The sequence below is a fragment of the Carettochelys insculpta genome, chromosome 5 (assembly GCF_033958435.1).
Source record: "Carettochelys insculpta isolate YL-2023 chromosome 5, ASM3395843v1, whole genome shotgun sequence".
In the NCBI taxonomy this organism is placed as follows: domain Eukaryota; kingdom Metazoa; phylum Chordata; order Testudines; family Carettochelyidae; genus Carettochelys; species Carettochelys insculpta.
In genome coordinates, this window is record NC_134141.1 from 21,058,563 (window position 1) to 21,076,641 (window position 18,079).

General features: G+C 44.0%; 1 protein-coding gene across 1 annotated transcript in view; it reads left to right on the forward strand.

The window, feature by feature from the left end:
• Positions 1-18,079, forward strand: part of LOC142013404 (guanine nucleotide-binding protein G(q) subunit alpha) — a 204,610-nt gene that overhangs the window by 64,111 nt on the left and 122,420 nt on the right. Inside the window, exon 2 of the mRNA XM_074994737.1 lies at positions 11,758-11,942. Within this exon, the coding sequence (XP_074850838.1) occupies positions 11,758-11,942 (185 nt within the window). The remainder of the gene's footprint in view (positions 1-11,757; positions 11,943-18,079) is intronic.

Consider the following 18,079-nt stretch of genomic DNA (forward strand, 5'->3'; position numbering starts at 1 on the left):
AGGTTTTTTTTTTTCCAATATGTAATAATTCTATGATTTCAGGTCTAATATTTCATAACTTCCCATCCAAATTGTTTCCTTTTGGAAATAGTTTCCAAAAGTATTAAAGTTCTCTTCCCTGGATCTAATGGGTCACAAGATGTTGAACCACAAATTTATTGCTGGTCTACGACTGAATGTTACCCCGTCTTTGTCCAGGACTAGGTTAAGGATTTTTAGTTTGATTGAACCTGTTTGCCTATCCTTTATTTTTTCCCACAGGGACTGTTGTGGTTGGTATTGGAAATGTAGACCTTAGCCCACAATTGATAGAGAATAGGTGTCGTGGTCCACTCTTGAAGATCGTAACACAAAACTCTGGTCCTAGTGGAGAACTGGTCTACTTGTTTGTTTCACTTCAGTCCTTGATTTTTGTCTTGAGATTGTTTTTGTTACTGTAAAAATGTGTGTGTTTTGCTGAGGCTTCACAAATGAGGACTGCATCCATCACTAGCATTTTCTCTAACTTGAGGTTGTGGGTGGAGGGAATCTTTTTTGTTTTTTCTATGCAAGGGCATCAGGTATAAGAGCATATGAGACCTGTGTTACTGTGCACTGTTTTTTTTTTTTTAAGTCAATACTTTTAACTGCTGTTGAAAAATGTAGGTGAAAAAAGAAAATATGCAGAAAAGAGCATTTTTGTCTTAAGTTTCCATGGGGCCTGACTAAAGAAGAGGAAGAGACTGGACAATATCATGTAATTTTTCTTGCCTGTTTTATTTTTTAGATGGAGAATGTAGACATGTTAAGGTGTAAAGCTTTTTTTTTTTTTTCCCCTTTTAAGGTTACACTACCTAATATAAAAGGACCGTGTGTGTGTGTGTGTGTGTGTGTGTGTGTGTGTGTAGTTTTTTGTGAGTATATTTTACTGACCATTGGAAAAAATAGTTTATGCTAGAAGTCCCTCTACAGAGCTCTAGCTGAGATCATCACAACACAGCACCCATATTAGGATGGAATTTAGTACCCAGTCTCCTGTATTTGATTCCCAAGCCACTGGCAATATAGGCAAGCATTCCAGCAAGAATGTGTTGTTCATGGATTCATTCTTCTTCATGGCGATAGGAGCACCTTTGTTCTTTTTTGACTAAATCTCTTCCTAGCAATTACAGTTCTATACAGCTCAGTAAACAGTACTGATAGAAAGTAAACTTTCTTCTTCGAGTGGTCCCCGTGGGTGCTCCACAATAGGTGTTGGGCTCATCCGGTGCCGCAGATCGGAAATCTTCCAGCAGTTTCTCCTGGATCCTGCATGCGCTGGCGCGCGCCGCTCCCCTGCACACCCCCAGCCACGTGCGCAATCTGGTCCCCGCCAGTTCCTTATCAACCGCCATCGGCTGCAGACGGAATCCACTCAAGCTAAGGCCAGAGTCAGATTAGACAGTGTTTTCTACATGTAAATTGTTGTTTTCTTTTTCGGTTAAAAATAAAAAAGAGAGACAAAGAATATTTAAAAAAAAAAAAGAGAGAGTGAGAGGAGCGGAGAAGAGAAGAGTGGACGTGAAGGCCAGTTAGGTCACCCGCTGCACCGCAGGCCGGTGACCGCGATTCGGGTAAAAAGGCACAGATTAAGTGCTAAGTACCCTATTAACAGCAAAGGACTCACTGCAATGCCCTCTTCAGGTTTTAAAAAGTGTGAGTCCTGCCGCGAAGCTATGCCGTCCTCCGATGGGCATAGTGAATGCATCCGCTGCCTGGGGGAATCACACGTTACCCAGAAGTGTTCTCACTGTGCTAAGCTCACAGCCAGGACCAGGAAAGACAGAGAAATGAGGCTTAAAATACTCTTGTTTGATAAGGCTCTCCAGCCGGACTTGCCGGAGAAGCCTCACCCAGAAGGGCCCTCTGGGTTGCATAAGAGGAAGGCAGCTTCTCTGACCCCTTTGGAGCAGAAACGGAGGAAACTCTCCCCAGCTCAATCCTTGCCGGCGGTTTCAGCAAGCGGGACGAGGGGAGCACACAGCCCCCAGCCGCATACTCAGGCAAGCGGCAGCACGACAGCGCACGTGACAGAGGCTGAGCCTCCGGTTACACAACAGCTGGCACGCGTGGCGCCTAGAGCGTCAGTGAGGCAAGCACCGGATCCGGCGGCACCGCCACAGGCAGCACCGGCCCCCGCAGCACCGGCCCCCGCGACACCAATGGTGCAGGGGCGCCAGGCACGGAGCCTGCAGGCACTGAGCGCAGCACCGACAGCTGGGCCGAGATCCCCAGCATGGGAGGGGGCGGTGCCAGCCCCGGAGGGGAGGGGCAAGACAAAAGCAAAAACCTGGCACCGCAGCCCATCTCTGGACAGGGCTGCACTGCTCTTAGCAACAAGCCCTCCCCCTGTGCTACACATGCTGCACCGAAGGCCTGGGTCTCCACCGGCCTATCCAGAGCCTCCTTCTCCATTCCTCCAACCAATGTCACCATGGCTTGGGCCACCTTCACCTTTTCTGGGATTGGATCCCCTGGAGTACTATCACAAACCAGTTTCACCTCTATCTGTGTTGTCGCGGAGGTCTCGCTCTCCCAGACATTGGGGGGGTACACACCCCACGAGTGGTCTAGGTCTCCATCCCCGGACCCTTGCCTGTGCTGCCATGGTCGTCCTTATCATGCTGGACACAGACACCGCAGGCCTACGCCCAGGGGCAGGTCCCCCCGGGCCTCTCAATACCCCCGTGGACACTCCCGATCGGGGACGGAAACACAGTTGTCTCAGGGGCAGTTATTTGTAGAACCCCGAGACTTTCCTTCACAATCCTCCAGCGAGTAAGTGTATCATGGACCGCAGGAGCCCGAGGGTTCCAGGCAGGTTTACTCTAGTGGTTCCTCCTCATCCTCCCCAGATGAGGCCATGGCCCCCGGGGATGTCTCTCCTCCGGATGACCTCAAACAGTTTCAGGAGCTGTTTAAAAGCGTGGCTTTCATGCAAGACCTCCAAACGGCAGAGGTGCAGGAGAAACATGACAAACTCCTGAAAAATTTGAGATCCCCAGCTTCATCCAAAATTGCTATTCCGCTGGAGGAAGCCATTATGGAGTCAGCCACTACCATATGGCAGACTCCGGCCTCTGTTCTGCCTACAAACAAGAGAGCGGATAAGAAGTACTTCGTCCAGGCAAAGGGCATGGAGTTCCTCTTCAGTCACCCCCAACCAAATTCGTTGGTGGTTGAATCGTCCCAGCAGAGGTCAAAGGCTTCTCAGTACAAATTGGGGGGATCGGACAAAGATGCTGAGAAACTAGAACTGTTTGGCAGGAAAGTATGTTCCTCTTCTACCCTGCTACTGAGAGTGGCAAATTATGCAGCACACCTAGCAAACCGTAATTTTGATAATTACCCCAGGCTTACTCCCCTCATGGATTCACTTCCAGAACACAAAAAGCCGGTGTTAAAGGTGATTGTGCAAGAGGGCTATGCAGTATCACGGACGGGAGTCCAGATTGCCCTGGACGTGGCGGATACGGCGGCACGTTCAAGGGCTACAGCAGTGGTCATGCGTAGAAAATCCTGGCTCCAGACATCGAGTATCCCGAGGGACCTACAGACGAAGATCGTGGACCTTCCCTTTGATACACAAAAGCTGTTTGCAGACTCAACCGACTCGGTCCTCCACTCCAGAAAGGACTCGAGAGCTACACTTAGAACCTTGGGTATTTATACTCCTCCATACAGGAAGAAAAAATATTATCCTCAGCAAAGACGCTACCTGTACCAACCACAGCGTGCTCAATATCAACGGGGCTACGACCGAGGGCGCCATCAACAGCAGCAACAGTACAGAACTCGCAGGCGACGTTCTCAACAAAGCCGTACGCCCTAGGGACAGGCCCAAAGGCAACAAGTTTGACGGGTATGTTGGGGGCTGCACTATCACTACCATCGCTCAATGCCACTCTCATCTCATGTTCCATCATCGCCTCAGACCGTTCCACTCACAATGGCAAAAGATCACCACAGACAAATAGGTACTGGAGATCATAGCCACGGGTTACGCGATCCCCTTCCAGTCGCTCCCACCAACGAAGCCTCCCTCCAGGCCTCCACCTCCGAGACGCTGCCCACGAGGTGAGGCTCAAGCAGGAGGTGGATCACCTTATGTTCATAGGGGCGGTGGAAAGAGTGCTGGAAAAATTCCAGGGGAAAGGTTTTTATTCACGCCACTTCCTAACAGAGAAGAAAACAGGAGGCTGGAGGCCCATCCTAGATCTTTGGGGCCTCAACCGCTACTTGCGCAAGCAACGTTTTCAGATGATCACAGTCGCCTCGATACTCACGGCACTGGACGATGGAGATTGGTTTGCAGCCCTCAACTTACAAGATGCTTACTTTCACATAACAATCCACCTGGCACACAGATGCTTCCTCCGCTTCATGGTCGGCAAGGAACACTTCCAGTACAGGGTTCTTCCGTTTGGCCTCTCCTCGGCCCCCAGAGTCTTTACCAAAACCCTGGCAGTGGTGTCAGCCTACCTGCACAGACAGGGGGTGTTTATTTTCCCATATCTGGACGACTGCCTGCTGAAAGGGGCCTCGAAGGCAGAGGTCTTACGCATGATACGCGTCACAGCGGACACGTTTTCTTCGCTGGGCCTAGTCATCGGCCTCGCAAAGTCAAAGACCGAACCCACACAAGATATAGAGTTCATAGGGGCACGCATAAACTCTATCACAGCAAGGGTGTACCTACCCGACGCCCACTTCCGCACCATCAGTTCGCTGGTGCAAGTCATCACATACAGCCCCACGGTGCTGGTCTTAACGTGCTTACAGCTGCTGGGCCACATGGCGGCAGCGACGTTCGTGGTATAGAATGCCAGATTCAACATGCGAAGTCTGCAGCATTGGCTGGCGAGCATTTACAAACCGGCATCCCACACTGTCCACAGGGTGGTGTCGCCCACAACAGAGGTGCGCAGATCCCTGGCATCGTGGGAAAACCCCAAGAATGTGCTAGTAGAGGTGGCCTTTTCACCAACCACAAATTTCTATTTTTCTTACTACCGACGCCTCCCACATAGGATGGGGAGCGCACATCGGCGACAAGGTGACGCAAGGGCTATGGTCCCCTGCGGAACAGTCACTGCACATAAACATACTGGAGCTCAGAGCAGTGTTCAACGCCTGCAGACATTTTCGAGGTTACCTACATGGCAAAGTAGTCGGGATCAATACCAACAATACCTCCACTAAGTTTTACATCAATCGACAAGGAGGAGCATGATCCCGTGCCCTATGTGCAGAAGCAGTCCAATTGTGGAACTGGTGCATTGCCAACAACATGAGGTTGAAAGCCTCGTACTTGCTGGGCGCTCAGAACGTGAGGTAGCGCCGGACTTACTCACGCAGGCTCAGGGGTCCATAGTGCACCTGCACCCTCAGGGTCTGCACCTACAAGCATGGCTAATCCATGTCTCAGCTCCTTGACCAACCTTAGAGAGCACGTGTATGGAGGGAGTACAACAAGTCCTGGAATGTAGCCGAAGGACCTCCACTAGGAAGACTTACAAGCAGAAATGGACTCGATTCACAGCATGGTGTTCCGCCAAGCAGTTAGCTCCCCTTGACGTTCCTGTACCTGTAATACTAGAATACTTATTGGACCTCAAGAGAGGCAGGCTTTCGCTATCCTCGCTAAAGGTCCGCAACCTCCCTTGGTCCACCTCGCCGCTATATCAGCCTTTCGGCATACAGAGGAAGGGCCCACGGTATTCGCTGGAGGTATTTAAGAACAGATTGGATAGATGTCTATCAGGGATGGTGTAGATAGTGGTCGGTCCTGCCGTCGGGGCAGGGGACTGGACTCGATGGCCTCTCGAGGCCCCTTCCGGTCCTAGTGTTCTACGATTCTATGATCGTTACCAGGTTCTTGAAGGGGCTGGTAAACCTGTACCCCCCTCGGAAACCGCTTCCACCATCGTGGAATTTGGACTATCTCCTTCTGGATAGTGGCCTGTATCAGAGAGTGCTACAAACTGGTGGGGGTTTCCCCGCCCCCAATCAAGTTTCAGTCCACTAGGGCACAGACATCCTCTGTGGCGTTCTTGGCCAAGGTCCCTATCCAGGACATCTGCAGGGCGGCCACTTTGTCCTCCATTCACACGTTCGCAGCGCGTTACGCAGCATGCACGGGAAGACGCTGTGGTGGGCAGGGCTGTCCTGTGCTACTTTTGGGGCTCCGCCTCCACCTCCTAGACATTGGCTCTCACTCTCCCAATTTGGAATGCACATGAGCAATCACTCGAAGAAGAAAAGACAGTTACCTGTTCTGTAACTGGTGTTCTTTGAGATGTGTTGCTCATGTCCATTCCAAAAACCTCCCATCTTCCCCTCTGTCAGAGTAGCTGGCAAGAAGGAACTGAGCGGGAGGGGCAGGTTGGGCAGTGCATATATGGGCAGCCATACGGGCGTCACTCCAGGGGGCACCACACTGACCTTAGGGCTACCAGCTAGGGCAAAAAGCTTCTGGCAACTGGGCACGCACTTGGCGCACACCCAAATTGGAATGGACGTGAGCAACACATCTTGAAGAACACCAGTTACAGAACAGATAACTGTCTTTTACTTTTAGTTTGTCCAGTTTACTCTTAAACTTGATCTTGTTTATTAAATCTTCCTTAATATAGCAAACTATTTTCATTGTAGCTTCTATGTAAGCTACTTTGTAGCAGTGCATAGTATTCATTAGTGTAGTGTGTTCTAGTTTTAATACTGTGAAGGTATGCATGTTAGTTTAGGACAAGAGAAAAGGGGTAGAAAAATAGAATATTTGCTCCATAATGATCAATGCACTATGTCCTTTGCCTCGGAATATCTGTGGTATAATTACATCTGCAATGTTTTTTTTTAACTAATTCGCCCCCTGCCCCCAGTAATGAATTTCATTCCTTGTGGATTAAATTGGTGCTAATGCAGCACATTCAGTCCTTTCCAAGGATTTGAAAATCTCATCTTCTTTGGAGGGTTGGATGGTTAGTGGTAGTCATGACCAAGGGCACGATGGGGGTAACAAGGAGGAAAAGTGACTTCAGAGAAATTAACTGTGCTATTTCATGAAGATGTTTGTGTAGAATCAGGACAACACTAGTTACAGAAAACTGCCAAAGGAAAAGGTGTTTCCTGGTTTTCTGTCTGATGAAATGCCCATATGTGCCAGATGCGTTAATGAGAAAGGCTGGTGTCTTTGCAAACTAGGCTATTTGATTTTATATGAAGCTCCACTAGTGTACTTGGTGCTATACAAACAGAAGACAATGGACTTGGTCATCTGTTCATGTGAACTGATTTTACTTTGATAGAGTTATATCTGTTTTACACAGCTATGGGAAAAGAATTGGTGTTAGGGTCACAGCTCCAAAAATTTTCAGTCAAGATCTATCAGAGGTATATTTCACCTTCTTTAATTGGTGGTTTGTATTTGTGGAACATCCTAAATGTATGTGATTTATGACAGCAGTCAGGTTCTAGGACTCTGTATAAAGATGATGAGCTATTTCTGCCAATGCAGCTGAACCACATAAAAGAGACCTTAACATATTTTACTTAGAAACATCTATGTGAACTCTTGAATCCTGTTTGTGTTCAATATTACCCTGAATGTACTGGGAATTTTTGTGCATGTAGTCATCTTATTCATAAACAAGATGAAAGTCTTTTGTGTCCTTAAAAGATTCCACCAGTGAGTGATTTTTACTTTCTTCCATTCAAGTATTTAGGCAAAACCTGTTAGTAGTCTCTCATTACATTTTTTCCCATGTTCACATAAAAATGTTTAAAAAGATCAATTATTTTTAATCAGTCGCTGCTGTTTCTGGGTTAAATAATTTCTAATAATTATGTGTAAATACTTTTGCTTCAATTTCAAAATAAATGCACAGTACTGTCATATAGAGGAACGGAGAAAAGAACACCTGGCATGTTGGCTGCTCTGGGAGAGTCACTGAAGCTCTGATACTTCAGAGTCACATGTGTTTGTTTGAATGCCTTAATAATCTCATTGGCTTTAGTGGGACTACTTGTGAGTAGTAGTAATTTGATGTTGCAATTAAAAAACGTGTCATTTTAAATACCTTTTCTCCCAATTCATGTGGATGGTGTAATCTCAACTTCTGCTGTACTCTGCCTTTGGCAGGGAGGTGGGAAAGAGGGGCCAAAAGAAAGGGAAAAAATCTCAGGAAATCAGCTGCCATTTTTCTTTGGTATCTAATCTTGCCATCGTTTAAAGCAATCTTATATAAAACTATTAATAAAAGTTGTACATTTGAAGACAAAAGCTCCTGAAATAGGAATGCACTTTAAGCTCCTATGATTCTTAGGGCCAGCCATGGTTTCAGATTTTACCCCAGAATCCAGAAAGCTTTTTGTGTTATATACCATCTAGGGTGATCTGAATTTGAGTTTGGATTTTCTTGGGCCAGCAGTAGATTGGGTGCTGTGTGAGGTGGCTGTCTAGCATTGAAGGGTAATTGGGATCAAGTATGTACTTGTACTCCTAGAAGTGTTTAAATTGTACTTAATCATCTTATCATGTATAAAATATGGCCTATTAGTGGCACGTATTTTGTTTAATGCCTACTTTTGGAATGAAAAGACTATGTTAAGTCTTCTAGTAAAAGTTTAGAAATTGTATCTGCATGTTTATATGAATACTAGATATTTATGGAAAGAAAAACTGCTCATACACTTCATTTTAGTAATCCACTTCATTACCCCCTCATTCCCCATTGCTGTCTCTGTGTGAGCACTTTGTCACCACGCACTGTCATTTTTAGATTTAACTTTTGTTAGACTGCTAAGACGCTTCAAAAAATGTTCTAAAGCTGCTTTCAAATGTATATGGGGTTTAAAAAATATTTTGTTTAATTGAACTATTCCATCAGATTGAGACAGACAGTGTTGTATGGTCAAAATAAATTCCCATGGGACCTCACGCTCTGATGGCTGAAAAGATTAGGATTCAAGAGGATATGGCTTTCTGTAATTGAGTCTCCTGAGAAAAGGCTGAAGCACATTGCTCCCCGTTAGGCCAGCCAAGCTGAGTTTGATGTTGCTGGACTAGAGAGGTTCAACCTATAGTAGTACTCTGCAAGGCTTGTCAGTTCTCACAGAGGTTGTTCAGAAGGAATTAATGGTTCTCTGTGGGGATAGTTAGATGTTGTGCCACTTGCTAAAACTTTTTGTTTTCAAAATATAGGTTGAACCTCTCTAATGTGGCACTTTTGTCTGGCAGCATTTGTAATGCAGCATGATTTTAGTTCTGGATGAACACTTGTCATGGGTCTGTCCAAGTTTCCCATGGTCCTATAAAGTTTGTTTCCAGTCACTAGTCCTGGTTTTCAGTGTTCTGTGCTGCTGTTTAGCTGTAATTTACCCCTAAATATCTTCTAAGAGCCTACTGTGCAGTGGAAGTGTTGGTAATGTGCTATAAAATATTGATTTCCCATCATACAGTAAATTCTCTCATCGGGCACCAGTCAGGTCCTGAGAAAGCCAAACGAGAGAGGTTTGATCTGTACTTTGCTTGTGTAAGAGTGTTTTGGTTTAATGTGTTACTACAAATTGAAATAGATGAAAGTAAATGTAGAAAAGAGAAGGGATGAGGACACCAGTAGTGAAGATAAAGGGGAACAGACTGCAGAGTAGGTGAAAGTAGCACTGTGGAAATGGAGGAGTCTGGTAGCATGATATCAACACCTCCAGGTGCCCCTTTAGAAGAAGGGAGAGCATAGGTGTTGAAACTATGGGTGCGGGGGTACTATAGCACCCTCTGGCTTGAAGTGGTTTCAATTATATACCGGGTTTCTAGTTGGGTTCAAGAGCTCTGAGCACCCCTGTATGGAGGCTGGTATTCTGTTAAATCGAATTTGCTGTTTAATGTGAAGTAGAATTTTATGTGAAATTTGTTTTATTTTTCTCAGCATAAGGAGCTGTGGCCTTGTGGAAAAACACCAGTGTTCTACCAAAGTCTGCTTTGTGATCTTGGGAAATCATTTAATTTCTCCTGGGCCTTGTTTCCCCATCTGTAAAGTAGGGATGCTTATAATGCCCTGCCCCAGAGAAATGTGAGAGTAATTCAATTAATGTTTGTGAAGTGCTTGGATAGCACAGGAATGTGCAACATGGAAAAGTCTGGGCATTTGAAAAGATGCACTTGTATAGAAAGCTTTATGGATTCCCCTCTGCATTAGTAAGTGTAAATAATAAAACTATTTGTTTCTCAGCTGTTGGAGTAGTAAGAATATTAACATGCTTACCTGGGCTACATCTGCCAGAGTGAAAGGGGAGGATAAAAAGATTTGGGTTTTTTTTGGTTTTTTTTTTCATTCTAAAATACTACCCCCACAAGGCAACAAGTAAACTAGCAGCTATTGACTCGCGTGATGTGCTTAATCGCAGAGGAACAAAAATGGCATGTCACACATCCCCTGGTACATTTACTGGAAAATACTGCTCAGACTTGAAATGCTCCAATCAAAATACATTTGAACATTCAGCTAGAACAATGTTTTGTTCTTGTTAGCTCTGGCTAATATTTTAGTGAATGAATGAATACTTGTTAACAAAGTAGGGTCAAATTTAAAGTTTTGCAGAGCCCTAATTGTTAATTCTTTTTTTTTCCCCTGTGTGGAGAAGGTATCCATCTATACTGCCACCCATCGCCATAACACTTTGTCATTTTGTTTGAAATCACCCTGTCTGTCCTGTGCAGTTTACCAATGATAACCATTTTGTACTAATTTCAATAACTGCAAATACAGTAAAAAAGGTGATTGGTAGATTTGGCGTAAATCCATGAGATGGGTGATACACTTCCAGCTTTGAACTGCTCTTGGAGAAATTCCTTTGATGTGCCAAACTGTTAAGGGGTCTCACTCTTTCTTCAATGTAGACCATGTGGCCTAGGCATCTCCCTGAGACTGAATCTCAGGGCTTCAGCATCCTGCTTCACTCTGAGGCATGTTCAATGCCACCAACTGTGGTACTCTCCTGGTTAGAGACTTCTATACACTTTTTGGGGATTAATGCACCTCATCAAGCATTTACAGTGACACTCAGCTAGCATTTTCAGAAAGTTAGGGTTTATTAGTCAGTTGGAACTCTGCATTGGATGCCTTACAGAAATGAAGGATATAGAAACTTCTGGTCAGCCCAAAGTCTAAGAAACTGTTTCCAGGCTTTCTGCTTTCTCTCTCTCTGATTTCCTTCCTCAGTGAGGTTCCAAGGAGAGAGCTTTCATCCACAGCCAATTTATCCCTCATCTCATACTTTCTAGTCTCTGCTTCACTTCTGTACTGAGATTGTCAGTCATGGGAGTCATTGGAACATTGTCTCTCTGGACCCCTGGTTGGTCTGAGTTGGTTTTAGCCAGTTCCTTGATGACTCTGTTCATTCCTCTTGCCCAGACAGGACCAGTAGTTGATGTTCTAGAGGCTTTGGTGTAACTTGTTTTAGTTGGTAACATTTTGGAATTCTTTTACTTACTTTGGTCCTAAAAAGGCAACTTTTAATGAAATACTACTTTAGTTGTGACTGGATGCCTTCACTCTCTGGATGTAGGACGGGCCTTTGCTTGTGTTGCCTGTAATTAAGAGTGATTGTTATTTATTAGTGGCTGAGTGCCTGGCAGAGTGCTGAACTTTGTACAGAATAAGTTGCGTGGATTGTGCAACAATTTCATATGTACATTCTGTGACTGGGTTTAACGATGTGTTCTTATTAAATGTCTTGCAGGCACAGGAGAAAGCGGCAAAAGCACATTCATCAAACAGATGAGAATCATCCATGGCTCAGGATACTCTGATGAAGACAAAAGGGGTTTCACGAAACTCGTGTATCAAAATATATTTACAGCAATGCAAGCTATGATCAGAGCTATGGATACTCTCAAAATACCATACAAGTATGAACACAATAAGGTGAGATTTCTGTTCAAATAGGCAGCTGAATGTTTTCCTTTTGTATTTACTAGGGTGTGCAGAAGGGATTTTGAATTCAGACACTTGCTTCCTGGTATTAAGTCATGTTCTGCGCAAGGTTTAGAGGAAAAAGTCCAGCCGATAACAGAATGTATGAAAAGTTGATGCGTAGAACCACATCCTGACTCCGAGTTCTCTTTCTTTTGCACTGCTCTAGCAGCACAGAGGGGGACAGAGGCTGCCTTTATCAAGGCATATACATAGGTAGCTAGCATTGTGGGGTTGGCTGGGTGAATTGTTAGGATTGGAGTTTGATTGTCATACTCCAAGATGCTCAAATCCATCTTCCCTCCTGTTCTTGCACACTTGATTGTGTGCAGGGTATGGCTCAGCTAGACCTGGGGATCTGCCTGATTAATATATAAAGTACACTCATCCCTCTTTAAACAAGTACTTTATTTACAAATACTCGCTTGAACGAGAAACACAAGTACCTTCCTTAGTTCATTCTACAACTGAACTACCCCGCTAATACGAGCCTAACCCCCCTGCCCCCCGTGGCTCCAAGCCCCCCCATAGTCTGACTGCCCGCGAGACCTGCCCTGCCCCGCAGCCTGAAACACACACACACACCCTGCCGGCCCCGCGGCCCCAGGCCTCAGCAGCCAGACCCCCCTGCCACCTGTATCTCCCCGCTCCCCATGGCATGCAGCCCCAAACCGTGGCAGCCTGACTCTCCAGCTGGCCCCACAGCCAGACCCCCTGCTGCCTGTACCCCCAGCAGCCTGATGCCCCTGACACCTGTAACCCCATGGCCCCGCAGCCTGGTGGCCACCCTGCCTGCAACCCCCACAGCCCTGCAGCCTAACCCCTGCCGCCTGTACCCACCGCCAGCCCCGCAGCCCCAAACCACAGCAGCCTGAACCCTCCCCCCCACAGATTCAACCCACCACCAGATTTTAATCCTCCCTCCCTCTCACAGCCCTGTACTACCCCCAGCCTTTAATTCTCCCCACCCCAAGGTTCATTTAGCTTTCAAAAGCAGCACCACCTGCTGCCACTCCTTCCCCAGGTTAGGAGCCCTAGGAACTAATCAGAGACTTTTACAGTAATTTAATAGGAATTTAGTGTCCCTCTTAGGATTCTCTGCCTACAAGTAGACAGTTGGGAACCAATTGTGCTCGTATAGTGAGGGAGGAGTGGATTGGTAAAATAGGGCTTTATCTGTAACTAGGGCTAAATCGTTACATATTATTTTGCATATGTTGCTTTAAAATGTAGTTTCAATGCTGTATATACAGATTCCATCTCCCAAAACCAGCATTCTCTGGTCCAGCAACATATGAGCAGAGAAGATATTTTTTGTCCGATAAGGAAAATAAAATTGAGATATTTTCTTATCTTTGAATAGATGTTTAAAGTATTTGAATGAAAAAATATAACTTTTTGATGCATAAGTACAGATTTCAGCTTTTTTTTTTCTTAAAAAAAAAAAAAACCGAGTGTTTTTTATCTAATAGCATCTCTTTGTAGCTGCTGGGAATGTTGAAGAACCTTAGTGTTTTGCTGCTGTAGGAACGAATCCAAAGAAACCATTTGTAATAGTCAAAATCTTGTAGAGCTTTTATTATCAAACTCACCTTTCAGAGAGAGTTTCTTTCTTCCAGTTGTGGCTAGATATAATTCTAATGGTTAGATTATTTTTTCTCTGAAGTGTACACTCTTCTCACTCTGGCTCTTGTGAAGTCTGTTACTCTGTTTATTTAATCTCACTTTCTAAAGCATGATTAAACTCTTGCCAGTCATTCAAATAGTCTTTTACTGCAATATTTGTTGTTTAAGTACCCAAAACATCAAAGAGCAAGGGAATCCATTGACCTAAACCTCCATTAACCGGAAACAACAGGGTTTAACAACTGGTGTTAAGGTAGACTCCTGTTGTGTTGAAGTATAAAAGGTGTAATTATCAAAGATGAACTAAAGGTACAGCGTCTAAAATATCACTGACTTAAGCATAAGAGATACTGAGCCTGTCACTATCTAAAAAGTAACTTTGTTTTTTCTGTGTCCTCTGAAGTCATGCCAGCTGGTTCTAGCTCTGATGTAAGGCCCCAACAAGCATTATGCTGTGATGCTGGACTGACGGAAGAGTTCTGTCGAGCCTGGGGTTGGGCTTTGGGAAGTTAAGCAAATCTTACTTTCAAAATCTATTTGGTATATTTTGGATATATTTGAATATAAAATAATTCCAGAAGCAGTCTTTGAAAATCTATACCAAGTAATAGGAGGCAAGATTTAAGGAACTGAAAGGAAAAAGCATAGTTTGCTTTTGAGATTTAGATGCTACGTGTCAGGCCATTCTCTACATGTTTTTAAGTAGACAGAGTTGTGAGTTATGTTGAGTTTTTACTCTCAACTTTTAAAATGTCAGACTATTCCATGCAGTATGTATTTTTCTTGAAAAGACTAAACAGCCTTGGGATTGACTATGAATATATTATACAACATTATATATTTCGTATTGCTGTTATTCCATAATGTACTTAAATCAGATTTGCGGGGCTAATATAAAACATGTTTTTAAATAGGTCAGGCTGTAAATTTAGATGTAGTGTGGCTTGCCAGCATAGGAAAGATCAAACTGTATTTAATCAGAATTTGGAAATAGTGTTATGGTAAATCAGAATCTCTGCCTAAACTAGTTGTTTTCTTGTATGAGTTCTAAATGCCTAAATATGGTATATCTGGTGAGTTTAATGAAAGAGATGGTTCATTTAATGATTATTTTGCTTACTCTTGTATAAAATCTAAGTACCTTTTAAGGGCCAGATTCTGATACCATTACTCTCCCTGAATATTTCTAAGTGGATCCCTTGATTTTTGATAGGGTTATGTGTGAAGTAAGGCAGTAATCAGTAAGAATGTATGAATCTGATTCTAAATTTGTAAGGCGTGCATGCAGTTTTCTTAAGGATTCCCTGCATATGCAACTGTGAGTGGCACTACAGTTGTTTCAAAATCCATGCCCAGTTATTGAGGGGCAAGATCTACAAAACGTAATTTTGGTAGATCAAGGTCACTTTAAACAATGAACTCAGCTCACATGCCTCTGTAAATCTTCTGAAAACAAGCCCATTACCCTTGCATCCTAAAAAACACAGGAAGGGCACTTCCTATTAACTTGAATCTCATATCAGGAAATCCTATCTCTGGAGAATTTCTTGAAGTTTGAGTAACAGCTTATTTTTAGCTCACCACTTGTTTTGCCCCCTCTGTTTTGAAAACTCTAATTCACAGCAATGCTGGTGGGGCTTAAAGATGTGAGAATAGAATGGCCTTTTTCTGTTAAATACTAGAGACTGTGGCTTAGAAGTAGAGGGCAGAGCCAGGGGTATTTTCCGTCTCAGGGGTTTCTTCATGTTTTGTTAGGAGACTCAAAATCTGGGGATGTTGTTGACTTTGACTGTTCCTTCAGTCTCAGGTGAGGCCAGCAGGGGTGAAAAGCTTGTGGTCATTTCCTGGCAATGTCCACCCAAATAGGCAGTTAGGACCATGTTAGGATAATCTGGGCTTCTGTGGCTTCTAGACTGGATACTAGTAATATATTCTATGTGGGTCACTTAGAAAAGGCAATTAACATAGACTATGACTGCCTATATATTAAGCAGTGTTAGCCATAGAATGCATATTAGGTCCTTTCTTCAGGAACTGCGTAGACTTCCTGTTCACTTAATGCAGTTAAAATGTTGATTCTAGATTGTACAGCCCTATACTGCAAGAGTGTTGGGTGTTTGTAAGACTCATTGTCATGATAGTGGAAGTCAGCTGGGGCCTCAGGCCAGGTCTCTAGAATGAAATGTCTGACAGCTTGTGGTAGGAGATTCCATCATGCAAGAATTTAACACCAGAATCCTTTTCCCCTGCTAATCTGACAGAAGTAGAGTGCTTTTGAGGTTTACGGTATTGGGTGAGCCTCATTTCTTCATTCAGGATGTTGCATGACATGGGTAGTGGTGACTTGAGGGTCGGCTTTTAGTTTAGTTATGAAAAAGACTTACTGTTTTCCATTTTATGCCTTGAAATTAAAAGTTGAAGTAATTGTGGAGGTTTTTAAAATGTTATAGCAAGTCAAGATGTCTGTACAGTTAAGCTTATTTTATAAACGAAAGATAAGCCTTAGTCTCGCATGCAAAAATGCATAGGATTACATACAGAAATAGGGTTTGCGTGCATACATGACTCATCAGGATTCTAAATAGCAACATGTGTTTGAAAATCCCCAGTGTGAGACGTGCTACAACAGTAATAACTGCGTATGCAACTAAGGCCATTCATGTTCATTTGCCATGTAGGCCTTTCTCTCAAAAAATGGGCCCTGTTTGTCTAGGCTCCTGTCAATAGTGCAGTGAGCTACAAAGTTCAGCATAGCATTATTAACCATTATTCTCACCTTTAACTTTTTCTCAGAGTTTGTGGTCATAATAATGGAGTGGAAGCAGTTGCTTTAGAGACATTTCTGCAGCATATTTACTGTTTATTTACTGCATGTAGCTAGCGGTAGAGGGACGGGGTGGGAGTAAGTAGATCAGTATGGCTTTTTTTTTTTTCTTTGATTTTTCTCTCCCACAATTATGGAAGCATTTACATGGCAAACCCTACAAAACAAAGCAACCCTTACAAAACAGAAGGCTCAAGTCACTACACTATGCTGGAGGTATACAGTTCCTAAAAGACAATTTGCTATCCCTCCCTAACAAATACACTGTTGGTGGCTGGTGCAGACAGAATCTGCTGATAACAAGGCTGCATGAACATGACTTGCCAGACTGTCATAATGAAGCGTCCAGTTTTAGTAACAGACTGCAAAAAATGGTCGATTCCAAGAGGATGAAAAGACAAAATGGGAGCAGACCTTGCTAGCTAAGTAAGGAGCTTGTATTTGTTGCTAGCTTCTTCTGTAGGTTTCAGAAATCTCTGTGTTCATTTATCCAAGGTCGTGCCCTGAGAAACAATTACAAAGGGCAGTCTATATGTCTACCATCTCGGTGTGTTTCAAAATCAAATATCACATGGACAAGGCAAACTTGTGAAATGTCAATATTCTATGGCCACAGTCTGACACTGCGGCATTCGCCTTAAGCCGTCATGCATCCTGCTGTCTCATTGCTTCCTGAGAGCCAGACAACTCTTGCCACAGTCTTTTTGGAATAAATTAAGAAAAATACAGTTTTAAAAGATCCGCAGTAGCCATGGATGCCAAATGAGATCAGTTCGCCTGTTAAGCAGGTAACTTTGGACACTGTTGAATCCCAACCGCCTCAAACAAAAGCCACTGCGGGGGGGCGGGGGGGGCAGGCTCAGTCAGGTCATGTGATAGGCAAGAAGAATAAAGTTTTGGTATGTTCAATAATGTATAGCAACTGCCCAGACAGAGAAGCATTCGGGAGACTACTTTTAGAAACCTGAGATTCCAGTGATAGTTAAGTGACGTAGTCAAAAACAGCCTATTAACATGAAAAGTTCATATCATAGTGGATGGAGAGACCCACACTGTGCCATCTGCATTATGATCTCCTGAGTCAAAAACCTGAGAGATTGAGAAAGGGTCTTCCAAGTAGGATATAGAAAAGAAGGCTGTATATTATGAGCCTTGATTAATACTCAGCCATTTCCTTAGTACTCTCAGAAATCTACCTCAAGACACACACATGAAGAAAAGTGTCCAATAAAGAAATATTTTACAAGCAAAGATAATGAAGTAGCATTACACTCTTGTTCACCTCTAGATGCAATTTACTGGAAAGGAATAGATTTTTTTTTTTCAGGAGTAAGCCACTATGAAAGATAGAGAACAAGATTTAAATTAGCATCATGCCTAACAGCGTCGGTGCAGACAAGGAACCATGAAATGTATCCATGACAGGTTCACAGGAGTCACTCTGTGCTGTATGGTGAATGTTGGCTCTCTGTAATCTCTTAGCCCGTCTTTCCTCCTGGGAGCCAACAGTTAGAGGAACTTTAGGGTATCTTATTTTAAAACAAATAAACAAAAAACCACAATCCTCTGGGACACTTGCTTCTCCAGCAGAAGGAAAGGAATCCATGCTAAGGGCTAACACACTCCACAGCAGCACCCT